Source organism: Elaeis guineensis, chromosome 4, assembly GCF_000442705.2.
Source record: "Elaeis guineensis isolate ETL-2024a chromosome 4, EG11, whole genome shotgun sequence".
Classification (NCBI taxonomy): Eukaryota; Viridiplantae; Streptophyta; class Magnoliopsida; order Arecales; family Arecaceae; genus Elaeis; species Elaeis guineensis.
The window spans coordinates 32,610,968-32,627,054 of NC_025996.2; the positions used below are offsets into that span (position 1 = coordinate 32,610,968).

The 16,087-nt window shown below is 37.0% G+C and overlaps 1 protein-coding gene across 2 annotated transcripts; it reads right to left on the reverse strand.

The window, feature by feature from the left end:
• Nucleotides 1-449: 449 nt before the first annotated feature.
• LOC105043069 (uncharacterized) lies at nucleotides 450-15,758 on the reverse strand. 2 transcript variants are annotated; one of them, XM_073256246.1, is made up of 11 exons: nucleotides 15,605-15,758; nucleotides 15,353-15,507; nucleotides 14,302-14,385; nucleotides 14,118-14,207; nucleotides 13,988-14,030; nucleotides 13,238-13,290; nucleotides 13,012-13,107; nucleotides 1,345-1,458; nucleotides 1,149-1,237; nucleotides 994-1,063; nucleotides 450-910 (listed from the first exon to the last, which is right to left on the reverse strand). In XM_073256246.1, the coding sequence occupies exons 1-11, from the start codon at nucleotides 15,699-15,701 to the stop codon at nucleotides 686-688; spliced, it is 1,116 nt and encodes a 371-aa protein (XP_073112347.1). In that variant the 5' UTR covers nucleotides 15,702-15,758; the 3' UTR covers nucleotides 450-685. The 2 variants fall into 2 exon arrangements, with proteins under 2 accessions (XP_073112347.1, XP_010918789.3); XM_010920487.4 differs by having other exon boundaries at nucleotides 13,184-13,290.
• Between the last annotated feature and the right edge of the window lie 329 nt (nucleotides 15,759-16,087).

Here is a 16,087-nt window from a genome sequence, read left to right on the forward strand (position 1 = left end):
TCTAGGAGAAAGCAGTCATCCATCATCAGAATTTTTTCTCAAGAAAAGGTCACATATCTAGGCAGCAATTATTTGAATCTCCGGTAATGTATGTACGTAAGAGTCTTAATTCAGAGTTAAGAGTGAGACTTCTATATATCGCTCTAAAATAAGAAAAATATGCCTCATAGAATAGTTATTCCATTAGTTATTTTTATTTTTATTAGGCTTACAATTTTAGAGTAACTTAAGAGGATATCTTTGTTCATACCTTTTTTTAATAAAAAAATGTTGGGTAAAAATAATGGCTCACTCGTTTCTGTTTGCTCTCAGAAACTGATTTTGGCAAACTGTTCCACAAGCGAAGAAAATGTTTCCAAACTACCCTTTTTTTTTTTTTTTTTTTAAGTAATACTGTGGACCATAGCCAACAGTCACACTATTTTGTAAGTTAAACACGAATCAAAAAATAGCCAAAACTCGGTATCTTCGATTTCAGAATTTTGGATACAGTCAACTTATTTACTAACACAATGAACTTGTATGACACACAGAACTTATAATGTTGCACAGTATTTACAAGAAAAAATAGAAAATGTGGGGATATGAAAGAATTATGAAATAATTCTCGTCATCCAGAAACTGCTGTGAGACAGCACTTGTACAACATTGATAAGCCAGTCCCCCTACCTAATCGAAATTACTATTAGTAACATTGAAGAGAAGATGGTAAGAAGGTTACTTGATCATGTGCAATAAGTTTCAGCACCATCGCATTGGTGGGAACAGAATCATATATGCAAAGACCAGATTCGAGCATCTTCTCTTTCACTGTATGCACTTGAACTGGATCGCTCGATATTGGATGTTCTACTATCTTGCCAATATTGAGGAGAAGCTGATGCATCAGGTTCCTGATTACCGGGAACTCCTACAGTTTTGCAAAACAAGCAACTTGTTTAACTTCTTTCTTAGTAAATATTTGACTAGCAATATGAGCTTGAGGCAAACTACCTCCATCACTTCATGAAAGGAACCATTTGTGAGAGCATCTGGGAGACTGTTCATCACAATGACATATCCCCTGGAAACATAAACTTACAATAATTTGGAAGAAAGGGGAAACTTGACTATTGGGAGATTATTAATTCAATGCCCAGGTTATTTACCTATCATGTTTGCAAAGAATAATGTAGCATCTGATGATGTGGAATAGGAGGCGTGGAGAAAGGTCTTGGTCAATAGCCAAAAGACTGATCTTCATAAAAGCCGCATAAAAAGAAATTGATATTCAGAAAAAAAAAAAAAGGAAAAAAGTACCAAAAAAATGGAAGTTCATGCCAGCTAGGTGGTCAGTAGACATACCTGTTTGTCCCATGTCTCTATCAATCCTTTAAGTAGATGATCACAAATGGGATTGCAAACATAAGATATCCCAAACCCATCTTGAAGTATAGCTTCAAGGATGTGCATTGCAATCTGAAACTCAAAATCTGCAGTTTTAATACCCCTCCACCAAATCTCTCCAAAAACAACAACAAATAAATAAATAAATATATCTTTCCATTTATTTGTAGGTGCCCTGCATTCACCAAAGGTCACTGAATTTGAATATACTACTTACTGCCCACATGAATTTGATATCACTGCTGATCTCAGTTAGGGCCTGCATTAATGATGTCACATCACCATGATATTTGATAGTCCCTACAGAAATCAGGCTTTAACATGGCAGCTACTTACGAAAGAAATATATATTCTGCTAGTTTTTAACACTGAACATCTCTCTAAAGAACATAATTTTCTCTTTTTTCTTCTGATGAAGCAGGAGGTTTAACCACCCAGATTTATTTTATTCGAAAAAGAGTTCGGAGACTAAGTTACAAAAAGTTGGGTGACTGCGAGAGTGCTACAAGAGGGAGCCTCTGCAGTTATCCCAAGATAAAGGTCATACAATTGACAGGGAGAGGAACTAAAGTGTATCCTACAAGCCTTTCAAATAGCCATCCCAACCTCCCTCGTGTTGATAGCAGATTGAGATAAACCATTTTTCAACCTATTAAGATCTGAAATCGCTGGTTTGTGCTTCCCCATGTAAGTTGAAGTCCAGCTTTCCATCAAACAACAGCTTCTATGAAGACAAAGTGGTGGGATTTTGCCTCAAAGCAAAACATTCAACCATTTCATTCCTTCCACAGACACCAACATAAAACAGACACATAACAAGCCCATGCAATTATTGCTGTGGCCTCTGGTAGCATCACTCTCCAAGATGTCCATGGTTCTCCAACCGTATTCGGCATTTGGGGTAATGAGGTACACCAAAATATTTCTTGCCATATTGCTTTGAAGAAGTTGCACCCAAGAAGTAGGCAATCCGTTGATTCATCTTCTTCACTGCAGAGAGGGTAGAATTACAGGCCAGGTATTCTCCTTTTCCTCAAGTTTTGCGCCCTAAGGATTTTGCTATGATAAGCTCACCGGTTAAAAATCTTCATTTTCTCAAGTATCGGGCATTTCCAAATGTTTTTCGTAGCCGTTGATGTAATCCCTCTATGGGCAAAAAATTTGTAATAGTTGCTGTTCCATTGAGAAAGGTTGATTGTTAGAATTCCATCTGTCCAGCCAAGTTTAGGGCCAGGGCGTAGCGAGTGGTGGGAACAATGAGGGCCTTTCACCTCTGGGGTCCAGCATCATGGCGGCAGGATTGTGAACGTGTCCACCATCAGGTGCAATCAGTTTATCTTCCATTTTCAAGAAGCATTGAACATAAATGTTTGAATTCAAAGTCAAGGTAAATGCATCTGGGAAGGAATCCTTAAGTGGAGTGTGTCCAATCCACATATCTTGCCAGAAAGCTGTTTGGCTTCCTTTCCCCACCTCCAATCTTGCACTTTGGAAGAAAAACTTCCTCATCTTTGCCATACTTTTCCAGGCCAGGGAACCTGATTTCTCATCATTTCCTAATTTTTGGTTTGGGAGCTTGTTGGCATAATATATGCTCTGAATAATCTTTCTCCATGATTTTTCCTATTCTATAATCCATCCACCACTTTTTAAAAGAAGGCAATCATTAATCATTCTAAGATTTATCGCCCCTAGTCCCTAGACCTCCAAAAGCTTTTGGTCTACAAACCTGGGACTAACTCACCAAGCAGCGGCACCCATTACATGTTTTATCACCTCTCCAAAAGAATGGTCTTCACTTTTCCATCTTCTCAATTGTTGCAGTTGGAATACAGAGCAATGACATCCAGAACATCAGTGCAGACCCCAACACCGCATTGATCAGCAGTAACGTATCTCCCATGGACATTATGTTTCCTTTCCAGGCAGATAACTTCTTGTTGATTTTTTCTACAAGAAGTTCCAATCAGAAGTTTTGAGCCTTGTTGAGTGTAGAGGCAAACCAAGACAGCTTATCGGTAGCTCAGAAAGGCTGCATCCCATCAATTCAGCAAAAATTTTGGCCTTTGATTCCAATAATTCCATACCAATCATCAAAATTTTCTCAAAATTAATTTTAAGACCAGTGAGAAGTTTGAAAGAATGCGAAATGAGTTTAAGATTAGATGCTTGCCTCTTGCCTGCTTTGCAAAGAATTAATGTATCATCAGCGTATTAAATGCAGTTAATCTCGATATGGGTCCAATTTCTTGAACCCATGTTTAGCATTCTAACTAAGACATCCGTTACCAAAACAAATAACAGCAGGGAGAGTGGGTCTCCTTGTCTAAGACCCTTCTTTGTCTGGATTCAATTGATTGGTTGACCATTAAGAAGAAGGGCGACCTTGCTAGTTTGAAACAAAAGCAATCCATCTGCACCGATTGAAATCGAAACCCCTTGCTCTAAGAATAGAGATGAGAAAATCCCAATTAGTACTGTATAAGCACCTAAGATCTTTCCAACATATAAACAATGTGGGATTAAATACATGCCTATATGGATCCTCACATACTCGTTTCGTTTAAGCCCTAGCATCCTTACCAGGATAAGGGTCCAAATCCATTCATGAATACTACAATCGGCTCATGGTCAATCCCAATGAACCTATGCCGCAATATCTTATAGTCCACGTGGACTATGGACTGAGTCAGCTCTGATACCATTCGTAACAACCAACGAATAACCAATGTGAGACTAAATACATATCCGCATAGGTCCTCACATGCTTCTTCCATTTAAGCCTTGACATCCTTGCTAAAGCTAAAGGTCTAAATCCAATCCATTTATAAACACCACGATCTACTCATTATCAGATGCAACGAACCCATGCTGTAGTATCTTCTAGTCCACATGCGCTATGAGTTGGATCGACTTTGATACCATTTGCAATAATTTAGGATCTCACTTAGAAAGGCCAGCCAAAAAATATTATTTTGATTTCTTGGCCATACATAAGTACTCAAGATCTTTCCAATAAATAACCAATGTGAGACTAAATACATGCCCTAGTCCTCACATCATGAGTGCTTCCCATGCCTTCAATGACAACACATAAACTTGTACGTTCCAATGGTGGAGATTTTGATTTCCTTCCCAAGTAGCACGGTCAACGCTTTGGCGATGAGAGCGGTAGGTATTTCGAGGTGATGCATCAGTGTGGTTGCAAGTAGCCAGTCTTGATAAATGGCTTGTTGACAAGGATGATGGTGATGGGGGAATATGGAGTGGGGTGAGCAAGAGCATTTGCTGGTGGGAGCAGCATGGTCAACATAAATTTCTCTTTGAACTATCCACTTTCTCAACTATCTATCCTTATAGATTTGATTACAATTTAACTAGTTAAAAGATTTCAAAATAGAATTATTGGTTTTGCTGTTTCACCAAGAATTCAACAATGAAATTCAGCATGTTGGTTGTATATTAAAATAAGATTAACACCATTGCCAGCATAAATACAATATAACTATCCGCTTGATGAATACATTAAATATGACATAAGAAGTATTAAAACTTATGCTATCTCATCTCTATTATTTTGTAATTGATGCTTCTTCTGTCCTTTTTCAGAAATTGCCAATCAAAGAAATTTAATCACACAAAGGCCTCCAATATTTGTATTTATCAAGCCCAAGATGAAACTCAACTTCAAAGTCCAAGCCCGTAATATGCAAGCCTGAGTCTTCATTCCGGGATCTCCATGCGGAATTAAAAATAAAAAGATTTTGGGAGAGTGGAGAGTTGAGAGAAGAGATGAGAAGAGATTTTGAGGAGATTTTGGTTTGAGATTTTGAGAAGAGATATTAAGAGTATTAAAAGAGAGCATTAATAATGGTGGGACCCATGGAGTTGGGAGTTTGGAGTTTGTTGGGGGTGTATTTAATGCACAAGGAAGCAAAAACGTGGGCTGGTGCGTGCTGAAGCATGGGTACGTGGTTCAAGCGCATATGCGGCCTGGGCTACAATTCAAATCACATAGGGTCCGGCTCATGAAGTGGGTTTGGCGCGAGAAGAAGCGCCGCATAGAAGCACAAATAGAAGGAAGGGGGAGCTGGGCTTTTGAACGCGCCAAACGCGTGTATGTTGGGCACGCTGAAGTGATGGGGTGTTGGGCTTAAGCGCGGGTATCCACGGCGCGACGAGCAGAGAAGAGCTTCACATGGAGTGGATGCGGAAGAGCCTAGGATGCGTGGCTCTCATCAGAGATGCGGATGCGGACGTGAGATGTAACAGAACAGAAAAATAAAAAGAAAGAGAAATTTGTAAAAATTAAAAGATCTCATACCTACCCTCTTTCTTTAGTCCCACATCTAAAAATCATGAAAATCTTCATCCTCCTAACATCTATAAAAATGCCTCAATATCTCTACTCTTAAAGATATCTCTTTCCACACCATAACTCTTATAAGGGCCTATGTGACAGACGGGAATACCCATCTTTTAAATTCTTTAGCCTTATTTCTACTTTCTTTCACCCTTCCAACACACGAGGAGAGTCAGCCTGGGGGAGGTGCGAGAATTAGAACGCTTTGCAGAGGAAGGCTGGGAAGAGATCCTAGTTTAGGTTTTTCTGTTTCTTTTATTTTAATTTTTATTTTTAACTCCAAGCCCTGTTAATGGCTTAGGAGTTAGAAGTATCTTGTAGTACAGAATTTAAATTCAGTAATAAAATTTTATTTTAATTTTTTTTAATTGTCGCTTATACAATTTAATTTCTGCAGTTTAATTTCAACACATAGGATAGTTTACATTTCCTTGCTCTTTTTCTTTAATGCAATCTTTAATTTTTGCAAGTAGTTTTTTTTATCACATCATGTCTAGTTAAGCAATTCCTTCTGAGGTTTGCAATAAAACTAAAACATGATTAGAAGCCGATGCTCTTTGATTTTTTTTCATATTTTAATGTTTAGAATCCTCTTCCCCTCTCTTATGGAAAAGCTTGACAGGTTATGGTTAGATTAGAGCCCCTTCATAGCCCATACTTGGATAACACAAGAGAAGAAGAAAAGGAAGATCAAAATTCTCAATTCTTTCTTGCTATAAAACCTTGATAGGTCATAGTTGGGTCAAGTTCCTTTATGGCCTATGCTTGGATCAACACAAGAAAGGAGTCTCTTATCTAGGATAAAGTGAAATGCTTGATAGATCATAGTTGAGTTAAGTCTTTTCATGATCCATACTTGTTCATGCTTTGCACTCTGATAAGAAGACCTAAAAGATATTTAATAAGAAACCATGAGAACGGCTATCTAAATCATTGATCTAGTGGATTCAAAAGCCCTAGATCTTTTAGTTGATATAATCTATGATTGTTTCTCTCATTGCTTTAGTAGTAGTTACAAGCAATCTCTCCATCTTTTCTTTAGAGCTTGCCTAAGTAAAAATTTAAAAATTTTAAAAACCCAATTCCTTATGGGATCGATCCATACTCACCAAATGTACTACATTGCACACCATGCGCTTGCGGTATAATTTAAAATATATCAAATTTTTGGTACTGTTACCAGGGATTTGGCATGTTTTAATTTATGTCTAAATTTTTGCTCTTCATACTTTTAGTTCTTTCTTTTTTTCTATTTTCCTAAACACAAAAAAAAAAAAAGAAGGACACTAACACATCATAATACTTAACTAATATATAAAGAAACAAATTAAAATTTAAAAACTTTTTACTTATGCTGGAACATCCTGCTTTGTTTGCATTGCATAGTCATAAAATATCTTAAAGGTATAACCTATTAAACAAGATAAGATGGAGATTTGATCACCCTTAGCCCAAAAACCACCATCCTTTACTTTGCATTGACCTAAGCCTGTAATTTAAAATCAATTAGCCATTAACCATAGGGACATTCGAGCTCATTAAGACAAGAAAACCCAAGAGTTAGATCGGGTTCAAGTTGGCTGGCCTATCAGTGTCTAGAAAAGTGATTCAGAAATTACATTTCGAAGAAAGATTGTTACTTAATTAGGTCCGTTGCGAAAGCACAGAGAGCCTCCCACCAATCTTACCTTATCTGGCCGATTCGGTTAGCCGATTTCGAACTTGAAGGGTTCGAAGGCAACTTAGACAGTTAGGAGCTGTCTAGATTTAGGCTAACCCTGGTTAGATTTGTACATATAACTTATTTGTTTTCTAAAATTTAAACCTAATTAAAACATTCTTCTCTATCGTCTCTGGATGTAGAACTCTCTATGTTTCTCGCCTTTAGAATTCTCTTTTCTTCTCTCTCCTTTCTATTCTCACTTTATCTTAAAAAAAAAATTTCCTATTAGGACAAAATGATGATTGGTCAGACACAATCTAAGCCTACAAGATTACAAGGTTACTAAGGAAGAAATGGTTCCATTATACAATCTAAAATCTTGCAGAACCTGTATTAGCCAATTGGCTCTATCCAACCATCTAGAATTAGATTCCCAACTAATAATTTTGCAATTAGACCTCAACCGATTAACATGCATCCTAAATTCACTGAAATTGAAGATGCATACATTTATATGAGGGAGTCTGAAAAAAGCAAGAATTGCAACTTTGATCAAGAGGATTGAAGCCCTAAAATTCAAAGGACATACTTAGTTAAACCATGTGCTAGCACCCATGTGCACTGGATGTGATGCACCAGATCATATTGTAAAGGAGTGTCCCTTTTTGATGAGTCCAATCCAAAATGGGTTCATACAGGGGAGTGCCGCCAATGAAAGAGGTATGAATGAACCTTATGCACCAACCTATAACCAAGATGAGAAAATCATCCCAATTTTACGTGGTCACAAGATGCAACATTGAGAGCTCACATTTTTTATCAACCCTACCTAAGGCCCAACCAAGCGCTGAACAATCAACCAGGTTTAGATCTTGAGGAAGGAGTCAACACATTAGAAAGGAGTTAATTAAAAGTCTTGGCGCAATCAACCTTAGACATGACAAATACTCTCAGTAATTTCATGCAAACCGCTAATTAGTTATTAATACAATTGGGCCAAGTAGATATAGTGGTTAGTGAACAAGAAGAGGGAAAATTACCAAGTCAATTCGACGTTGACCCTAGAGCCCAAAATGGTCTAGAACTTAAGCAAGGAGACCAGTTTGACCAGTTGAGAACATTCAGGTCTGGAGAACTGGAGAAGATACCCGAAGCTGAAAATATTAATGAGGTATCCACACTTAATGATCATTGTATTCAACCAAGATTAGAATTATTAGTTGAACCCCTCGTGACATTGGTTAAACCTTTGCCTAGAAAGGAGGCAACAAAGGGGTACTCTGAAATACTCCCTCAACACCTCAAGTACATAGATCTAGTCTCTTGAAACCCCAACCAGTACTTAAGTCAGACCTAGATCTAATTATAGAGAAAGAATTGTTAGTTGTTAAGGGAATGAGTCACACAATGATCCCACATAGGAAATACTATAAGGAAAACCCCGAATCACGTAGGGAATTACAGACCCACGTTAAGATTCGAAAAGGAGTAGGATAAGCATTTTGAGACGTCTGGCTGAAGACATTAAATATAGCGCTTGTTGGGAGGCAACCCAATCTCTTTAGGAATAGCCTTAATAAAAACGTAGTCGTCATAAAAGTCTGACTAAAGATGTTAAACTTAACGCTTACTGAGAGGCAATCCAAATTCTTACATTTTAATTTTTCTTTTCAGTTTATTTAGATTTTACTTCAACAAGGACTATGTTGAAATATTCACTCTCAAGGACATCTGAAGACCCCTGCTGGACCAAGAACATAGCGAATCAGATGTATTCTTTCCTGTTTCTTTCTACCTATTGTATCTTTTATTTTTCTTTCTCCATTAAGGACAAAGTTAATTAAGTTAGGGGGAGGATAAATAAATTAATTAAATCCTCGAGTTTGATAACAATTAGTCTTATGTACTTGATTTCGTCCTAATTGAAGTTAATCAGATCATTGATTAAATTGCTTGATTAATGGTCTAGAGAATTTATGAAATACCAAAGACCTCATTATTAAGGAAACCTAATAAATAATTAAGTCTAGAATAGAACAAATTTCTAAGTGATTCTAAAATCTTCTTCCAATCTATATCAATAAAGAATCTACTTTGTCTGGATATGAGTAGAAAATATCAATATATGCAAAATATTTAACTAAATAAAAATAAATTTTTAGCATTGTCTCACCGAATAACCGAGCCTTTCCGCCTAAGTAAATGATGAGTCTCACGTCAAAAAGTGAGGATGTAAAGAAACTCTATCATATAGTCAGTCTTAACTTGTAGTCAGTAAGTCCGAGAGATATTCTACACCTAATGCCCTAAAGCCAACTGATTTGGAAGTCATTGGCCCAAGACTCGCTACAAGAGTTAGACAGAAAGCTTAATGAGCTAAGACATTGCATTGACTGGAAAAAAAAACTCTAACTCATATTAAGCTAGAGGATTTAAAGAATAAAGTAGGGAGTTGATCAAAGAAAAACTCTAAAATTTTATGTTCTGTACTTAACCACTATTTGAGATTGAATTAATAATCTGATGACGTATCTCGTTAATTCTCTGATCAGATATTAGTTCATCTTAAAATTGTCTGAAGAAACTTTTACATCTAAACGAGTCGGTTCATATTACTAATTCTTCCTTTACTCGAGGACAAGCAAAGTTCAAGTTGGGGGGTGTGATAAATACATTAAATATGACATAAGAAGTATTAAAACTTATGCTATCTCATCTCTATTATTTTGTAATTGATGCTTCTTATGTCCTTTTTCAAGAATTGTCAATCAAGAAAATTTAATCACACAAAGGCCTCCAATATTTGCATTTATCAAGCCCAAGATGAAGCTCAACTTCAAAGTCCAAGCCTGTAATATGCAAGCCTGAGTCTTCATTCCGGGATCTCTATGCGAAATTAAAAGCCAAAGAAATTTTGGAAGAGTGGAGAGTTGAGAGAAGAGACGAGAAGAGATTTTGAGAAGATTTTGGTTTGAGATTTTGAGAAAAGATATTAAAAGTATTAAAAGAGAACATTAATAATGGTAAGACCCATGGAGTTGGGAGTTTGGAGTTTGTGGGGTGTGTATTTAATAAACAAGCAAAAATATGAGCTGGTGCGTGCTGAAGCCTGGGTATGTGATTCAAGCGCGTATGCGGCCTGAGCTGCTATTTAAATCACCTAGGGTCCGACTCATGAAGTGGGTTTGGCATGGGAAGAAGCACCGCATGGAAGCACAGATAGAAGGAGGAGTTGGGCTTTTGAATGCGCCAAGCGGGAGTATGTTGGGCATGCTGAAGTGATGGGGTGTTGGGCTTGAGCATGGGGACCCATGGCGCGACAACCAGAGAAGAGCTTCACACGAAGTAGATGCGGAAGAGCCTGGGATGCATGGTTCTCATCAGAGACATGGATGCGGATGCGAGATGTAATAAAATAGGAAAATAAAAAGAAAAATGAATTTGTAAAAATTAGAAGATCTCATACCTGCCCTCTTTCTTTAATCCCACATCTAAAAATCATGAAAATCTTCATCCTCCTAACACCTATAAAAATGCCTTAATACCTTTACTCTTAGAGATATCTCTCTCCACTCCATAACTCTTGTAGGGGCCCGTGTGACGGACGGAAATATCCATCTTTTAAATTCTTTAGCCTTATTCCCACTCTCTTCAACCCTTCCAATACACGAGAAGGAGTGTCAGCCAGGGGAGGTGCGAGAATCAGAAGACTCCGTAGAGGAAGGCTAGAAAAAGATTCTAATTTAAGTTTTTCTCTTCTTTTTATTTTAATTTTTGTTTTTAACTCCAAGCCTTGTTAATGGCTTAAGAGTTAGAAGTATCTTGTAGTACAGAGTTTAAATTCAACAATAAAATTTTATTTTAATTTTTTTTATTGTTGCTAATGCAATTTAATTTCTACGGTTTAATTTCAGCACATAGGATAGTTTACATTTCCTTGCTCTTTTTCTTTTATGCAATCTTTAATTTTTGCAAGTAATTTTTTTTTATCACATCATGTCTAGTTAAGCAATTCCTTTTGGGATTTGCAATGAAGCAAGACGATGATTAGAAGTCGATGCTCTTTGGTTTTCTTTTCATACTTTAATGTTTAGAATCCTCTTCTCCTCTCTCTTATGGAAAAGTTTGATGGGTTATAGTTAGATTAGAGCCCCTTCATAGCCCATACTTGGGTAATACAAGAAAAGAAAAAAAGAGAGATCAAAATTCTTAATTCTTTCTTGCTATAAAAACTTGATAGGTCATAGTTGGGTTAAGTTCTTTCACGACCTATGCTTGGATCAACACAAGAAAGGAATCTCTTATCTAGGATAAAGCGAAATGCTTGATAGATCACAGTTGAGTTAAATCTTTTCATGGTCCATGCTTGTTCATGCTTTGCACTCTGATGAGAAGGCCTAAAGGATATTGAATAAGAAACCATAAGAACGGCTATCTAAAACATTGGTCTAGTGGATTCAAAAGGCCTCTATATCTTTTAGTTGATATAATCTGCAATTGTTTCTCTCACTGCTTTAGTAGTAGTTACAAGTAATCTCTCCATCTTTTCTTTAGAGCTCGTCTGAGCAAAAATTTAAACACACTTTAAAAATTCAATTCTCGTGGGATCGATCCTTTCTCGCCGAATGTGCTACATTGCATACCGTGCGCTTGCAGTATAATTTAAGATACATCACCGCTTCAAATTAAATTACTATCAAAATGAATTCAAATTTTGAAGGGAATGACTAGAATCTACTAGAAGGCTTCCACATTTTAAATATATCTTGTCCTCAGAGGAAAGGAAACAAAGGGCACCAATTGGCTTGTAGCAAACAGTGGTAAGGAAAGACAATCTAGTTCAACTTGATATCCTTTGCAACTTTTCTTCTAAAGAAACAAGAAAAATAAACTAACAAGCTATGTAGCAATAATCACAATATTAGTCATCAACCTTAGTGAGAACTATATGTAGTCAATTTTACCTATTCTTCTTTCTTGTTCGTTACCTTTAACAATTACATCTGCTTTTACTGCAAGTTTTTTCAAATCCTTACTCTTATATATTTCAGCTCATTTACAGAAAGAAATGAAACTAAGATCATGTGATGCACAAATGCACTGGAGTATTATAAGACATACAAAATGCAAGAGGAACATAATTGGAAAAGAAGTCTTAGGAGTTGATTTCTATATGTACCTCACAGCTATATCAAGGAGCTGACAAAAGATGAATGGAACTGCTTCATAATAGGAATCCGGGCCTAAATTTATAGAAATATTTGGATATAAAGTAATTTTACAAGATAAATGATTAAATCAACACATATTATGTGGAATTCTGCATTCCGTCAACAGGTAACAGAATCCAATATCATGTTTTTACCATACTTTTTTAGTCATCAGTCATCTATGATACAAAGGATGGGAGATCATTTGGAGCCATACAAATATATCAAAGACTAATCTCGAAACATGAATAAGAAAATAATGGATTGAATTTATAAAGGAACAATAGACAAAGATAGGGGGGAGTATACTGAAAAAGAATATGCAGCAAAAAAATATAGAACAAGATGAGAAAGAAATTTTAGCTTGTTCATATGAAAATCAGAATTACCACTTTAGTAAGCTCACTTCCTGTCTCTACAATGGTGCGACACACTTCTACCATATCACTCTCAATGGCCCACTGGATGATACTTGGCTCTCTACCCTTCGAACAAAATCATTACTTTCATGATTCAGTATCATGATTTGAACCCAAGTAAACATATTAAAAGACAAAATACCTGGCATAGAATTCCAATGACCGAGAGAGCAATTGCACGAATATTGTCAAATACCTCGATTTTGCTTTCAAACAGTATCAGGGGAACCAAGAAGTTTGGAACACAAGCTGGAACATGGGGAGTAAACAATTATGATGTAAATTATAAGTTGATTATGCCAAAATACAGAGATTATATTTTTCACTGAAATTAATTATCAGTACCAGAAAATTCACACTCTGGTAATATAAAGAGTGACAGAGACTGAAGAGTGAGTGATTTGGCAAAAATTTAGGATAAGTTCGCATATTTTTTTTTGAAATGGTTATTAAAGAAGAACGACTACAAAGTACATTCTGAATTAAGGAAATGGATATCCTGTAATTGTAAGCATAAGATCAGGAATTGAAATACCCCTTCTTCCCATGGGAAATACAGTGGGAATTCTACCTTCTAGATTCAAACCCAAAACCCCTCATCAGTGCATAGGTTAAGGAAAGGGGTGCCAACCAAAGGAACAATGTCTTACAATTTAGAGATAATAGTTAAAATGCACTGGAGAAATGTCTTGGAAATTTGAAAGAAAATATTTCAGAAAAATTGTAAGACTTGGATATTCCAGAAAAACAGTAATAACTTTCACATGACACCTTGCGAGTTTCTCTCCAGATAAAATCAGGGGCTCCAGGTAAGCAGTTGCACAGCAACATTAAACATAAGGAAAGAACCTTCCATAAGTACCTTCTATGGAGTTTTGTCACATAAATGTTCTATTAATTTTGAGAAGCGCATTATTCATACTATATAGAGAAGTTCAGGGCTTACAATCAACAAATTTCTGCATTGTTTCACCATTAGCTGCAACACTCTGTGAACAGCAAGAGTTATTTCATACAACAAAAACCATGCTGGACACAATAGGATAAACCTCACCAACACAGAGAAGAAAACTTACCTGAAAAAGTGTGAGAACGTTTGCAAGACGTTTAATGGATCTCACATTAAGAGTTTCATTCACCATCTTCACGTAAAACCCCGTAATCTCCTATTCCATCAAATTAAATACATCTATATCAAACTAAACAAGCCATTTGCAAAAGCATCAGATAGAATCTTAAAACCAAGAAAAAAACTACCACCTGCAACAAGACAGACATTGTAGCACAGGAATTGAACACTAAAAATCCAGCCCGATAGTAATTATCTGGATCCTCCTCCCTTTTCTGCAATCAAGAATGTATAAATTGATGATATTATGATCATCACTGATCACCACAAATCAATTTCTTGGATCCTGGCTTGTCACAACCAACTTTGATATGACCTGGAATCCTTTAAAAGTGATTTTTTTAAATAAAACAAGAAGCGCAAGCCCAATGAAGCCAAGTAAATCAAACGATCTTGTTAACCTAATGACTCAAACATCAAATGATTTAAATCCTACGGAACATAGTAAATTATACAACGACATAGTAGACTATACAAGAAAGTTACAAAGACAAAACAATCTGTTTATTTAAAATAGCATGAGGATACTTGGGAGAAACAATCCAATCAAAAAGTAAAACTGCACAGACCACAACTCAGTCAAAAACTGAAAAATAAAATGAGAAAAGAAAAAGCAAACGTATCAATTTGACCCATCCTTGGAAAAACCCAATTTATAACGATCATAATCACCAAGAGTAGATGATAAAGATTTCAACTTTAGAGGAACAGAAAACAAAAGAAACGCTAAAATAGCAGAAAGAAAACCAATTTCAGAAAATTCAGAACGTCACAAACACCAAAAATCCAGAAAAAACTGCAAGAATTCCAAAACCAGAAATCTCAGTGTGAAGTGAAAGATGAAGTTAAACGAATTCAATCAAAACAGTTCAGTGAAAGAACCGAATTATGCAGACTCGAAGTCAGGGCAAAAATTGAAAAAGAAAAGAGATAAGGAAGACCGAACCGATTTGTTTCACCTCATTGCACGAGAAGCTAATCACAAACGAAGATAATCCTGGAAAGAAGCTCTAAAAGATCTCGACTTAGAGGAGTAACAAACAAAAGAACGCAAAAAATTCAGAAAATTCGAAAACAACGATAACTAATAAACCATCACGAATTAAGAAAAGGTCCAATTCGAACCAGATGTACCCGACATCAATAAAGAAACCCAAGAAAATTCCCAAAAGAATCGAAGACCTCGAAGAGGTAGTTGCTTAGGTATCTGATGGCGTTCTCCCTAAGATCTTCGTCGAGGAACTCGAGGATGGCCTGGGGCATGGTCATCGGCCTCTTCATCCACTTTACCTTGTGCTTCTTGCCCCACTTTTTCCCCTCCTTCTCCCCGGAGAGCTCTGGAAGCCCACCAAAAGGAAAGAGAGAACGCCATCAAAGAATCAACAGGGAGGGAAGAAAGAAAGCGAGCGGAAACATGATGGGGAAAGGTGGGACCTTGGTCGATCTTGGAGTCTTGGAGGAGGCTTAGAGTTCTTTCTTCCCACGGCTGCTCCTCTTCTTGCGGCTCTGGGTCGCGGAGGCCTTCCTCCATCTCTGCTATTTTCCCCGGCGTCCAAAGCTTTTCCGCTCAGAGAGAGAGAGAGAGAGAGAGAGAGACGTTGGAGGGGACGTGGGTAGTGAGGAGGCGTTTAAATGGGGGAGGTCAGGTCAAGAGTTTTGGGCCTGGAGCTTTGTTTCTTGGGCCCAGAGCTTCAGCTGTGGGAAATTAGTCCGTCCGTATCTTAATTTGATTATGTTGGGCCCAAAAAAATTTGGGCTGAATTAGCTTGGGCATTGTGGCAACTAATTAGGTTGTTAGTTGGGCCTACAATGGAAGTCAGTCGGCCCCACTGTCCCAATTAGGGGTTAGACCTTGTTCTTTTGATCCGTGAGCTGCCATAAACCCTGGCAAAAATGAGGAGTTGTGCTCAAAGGTGG

Coding starts and splice junctions, on each gene's coding strand:
- LOC105043069 (XM_010920487.4), bottom strand. CDS start 15,701: ATGGAGGAAGGCCTCCGCGACCCAGAGCCGCAAGAAGAGGAGCAGCCG. Junction 15,508..15,604: donor AGACTCCAAGATCGACCAAG/GTCCCACCTTTC, acceptor GTGGGCTTCCAG/AGCTCTCCGGGGAGAAGGAG. Junction 14,386..15,352: donor TAAGCAACTACCTCTTCGAG/GTCTTCGATTCT, acceptor TCTTGATTGCAG/AAAAGGGAGGAGGATCCAGA.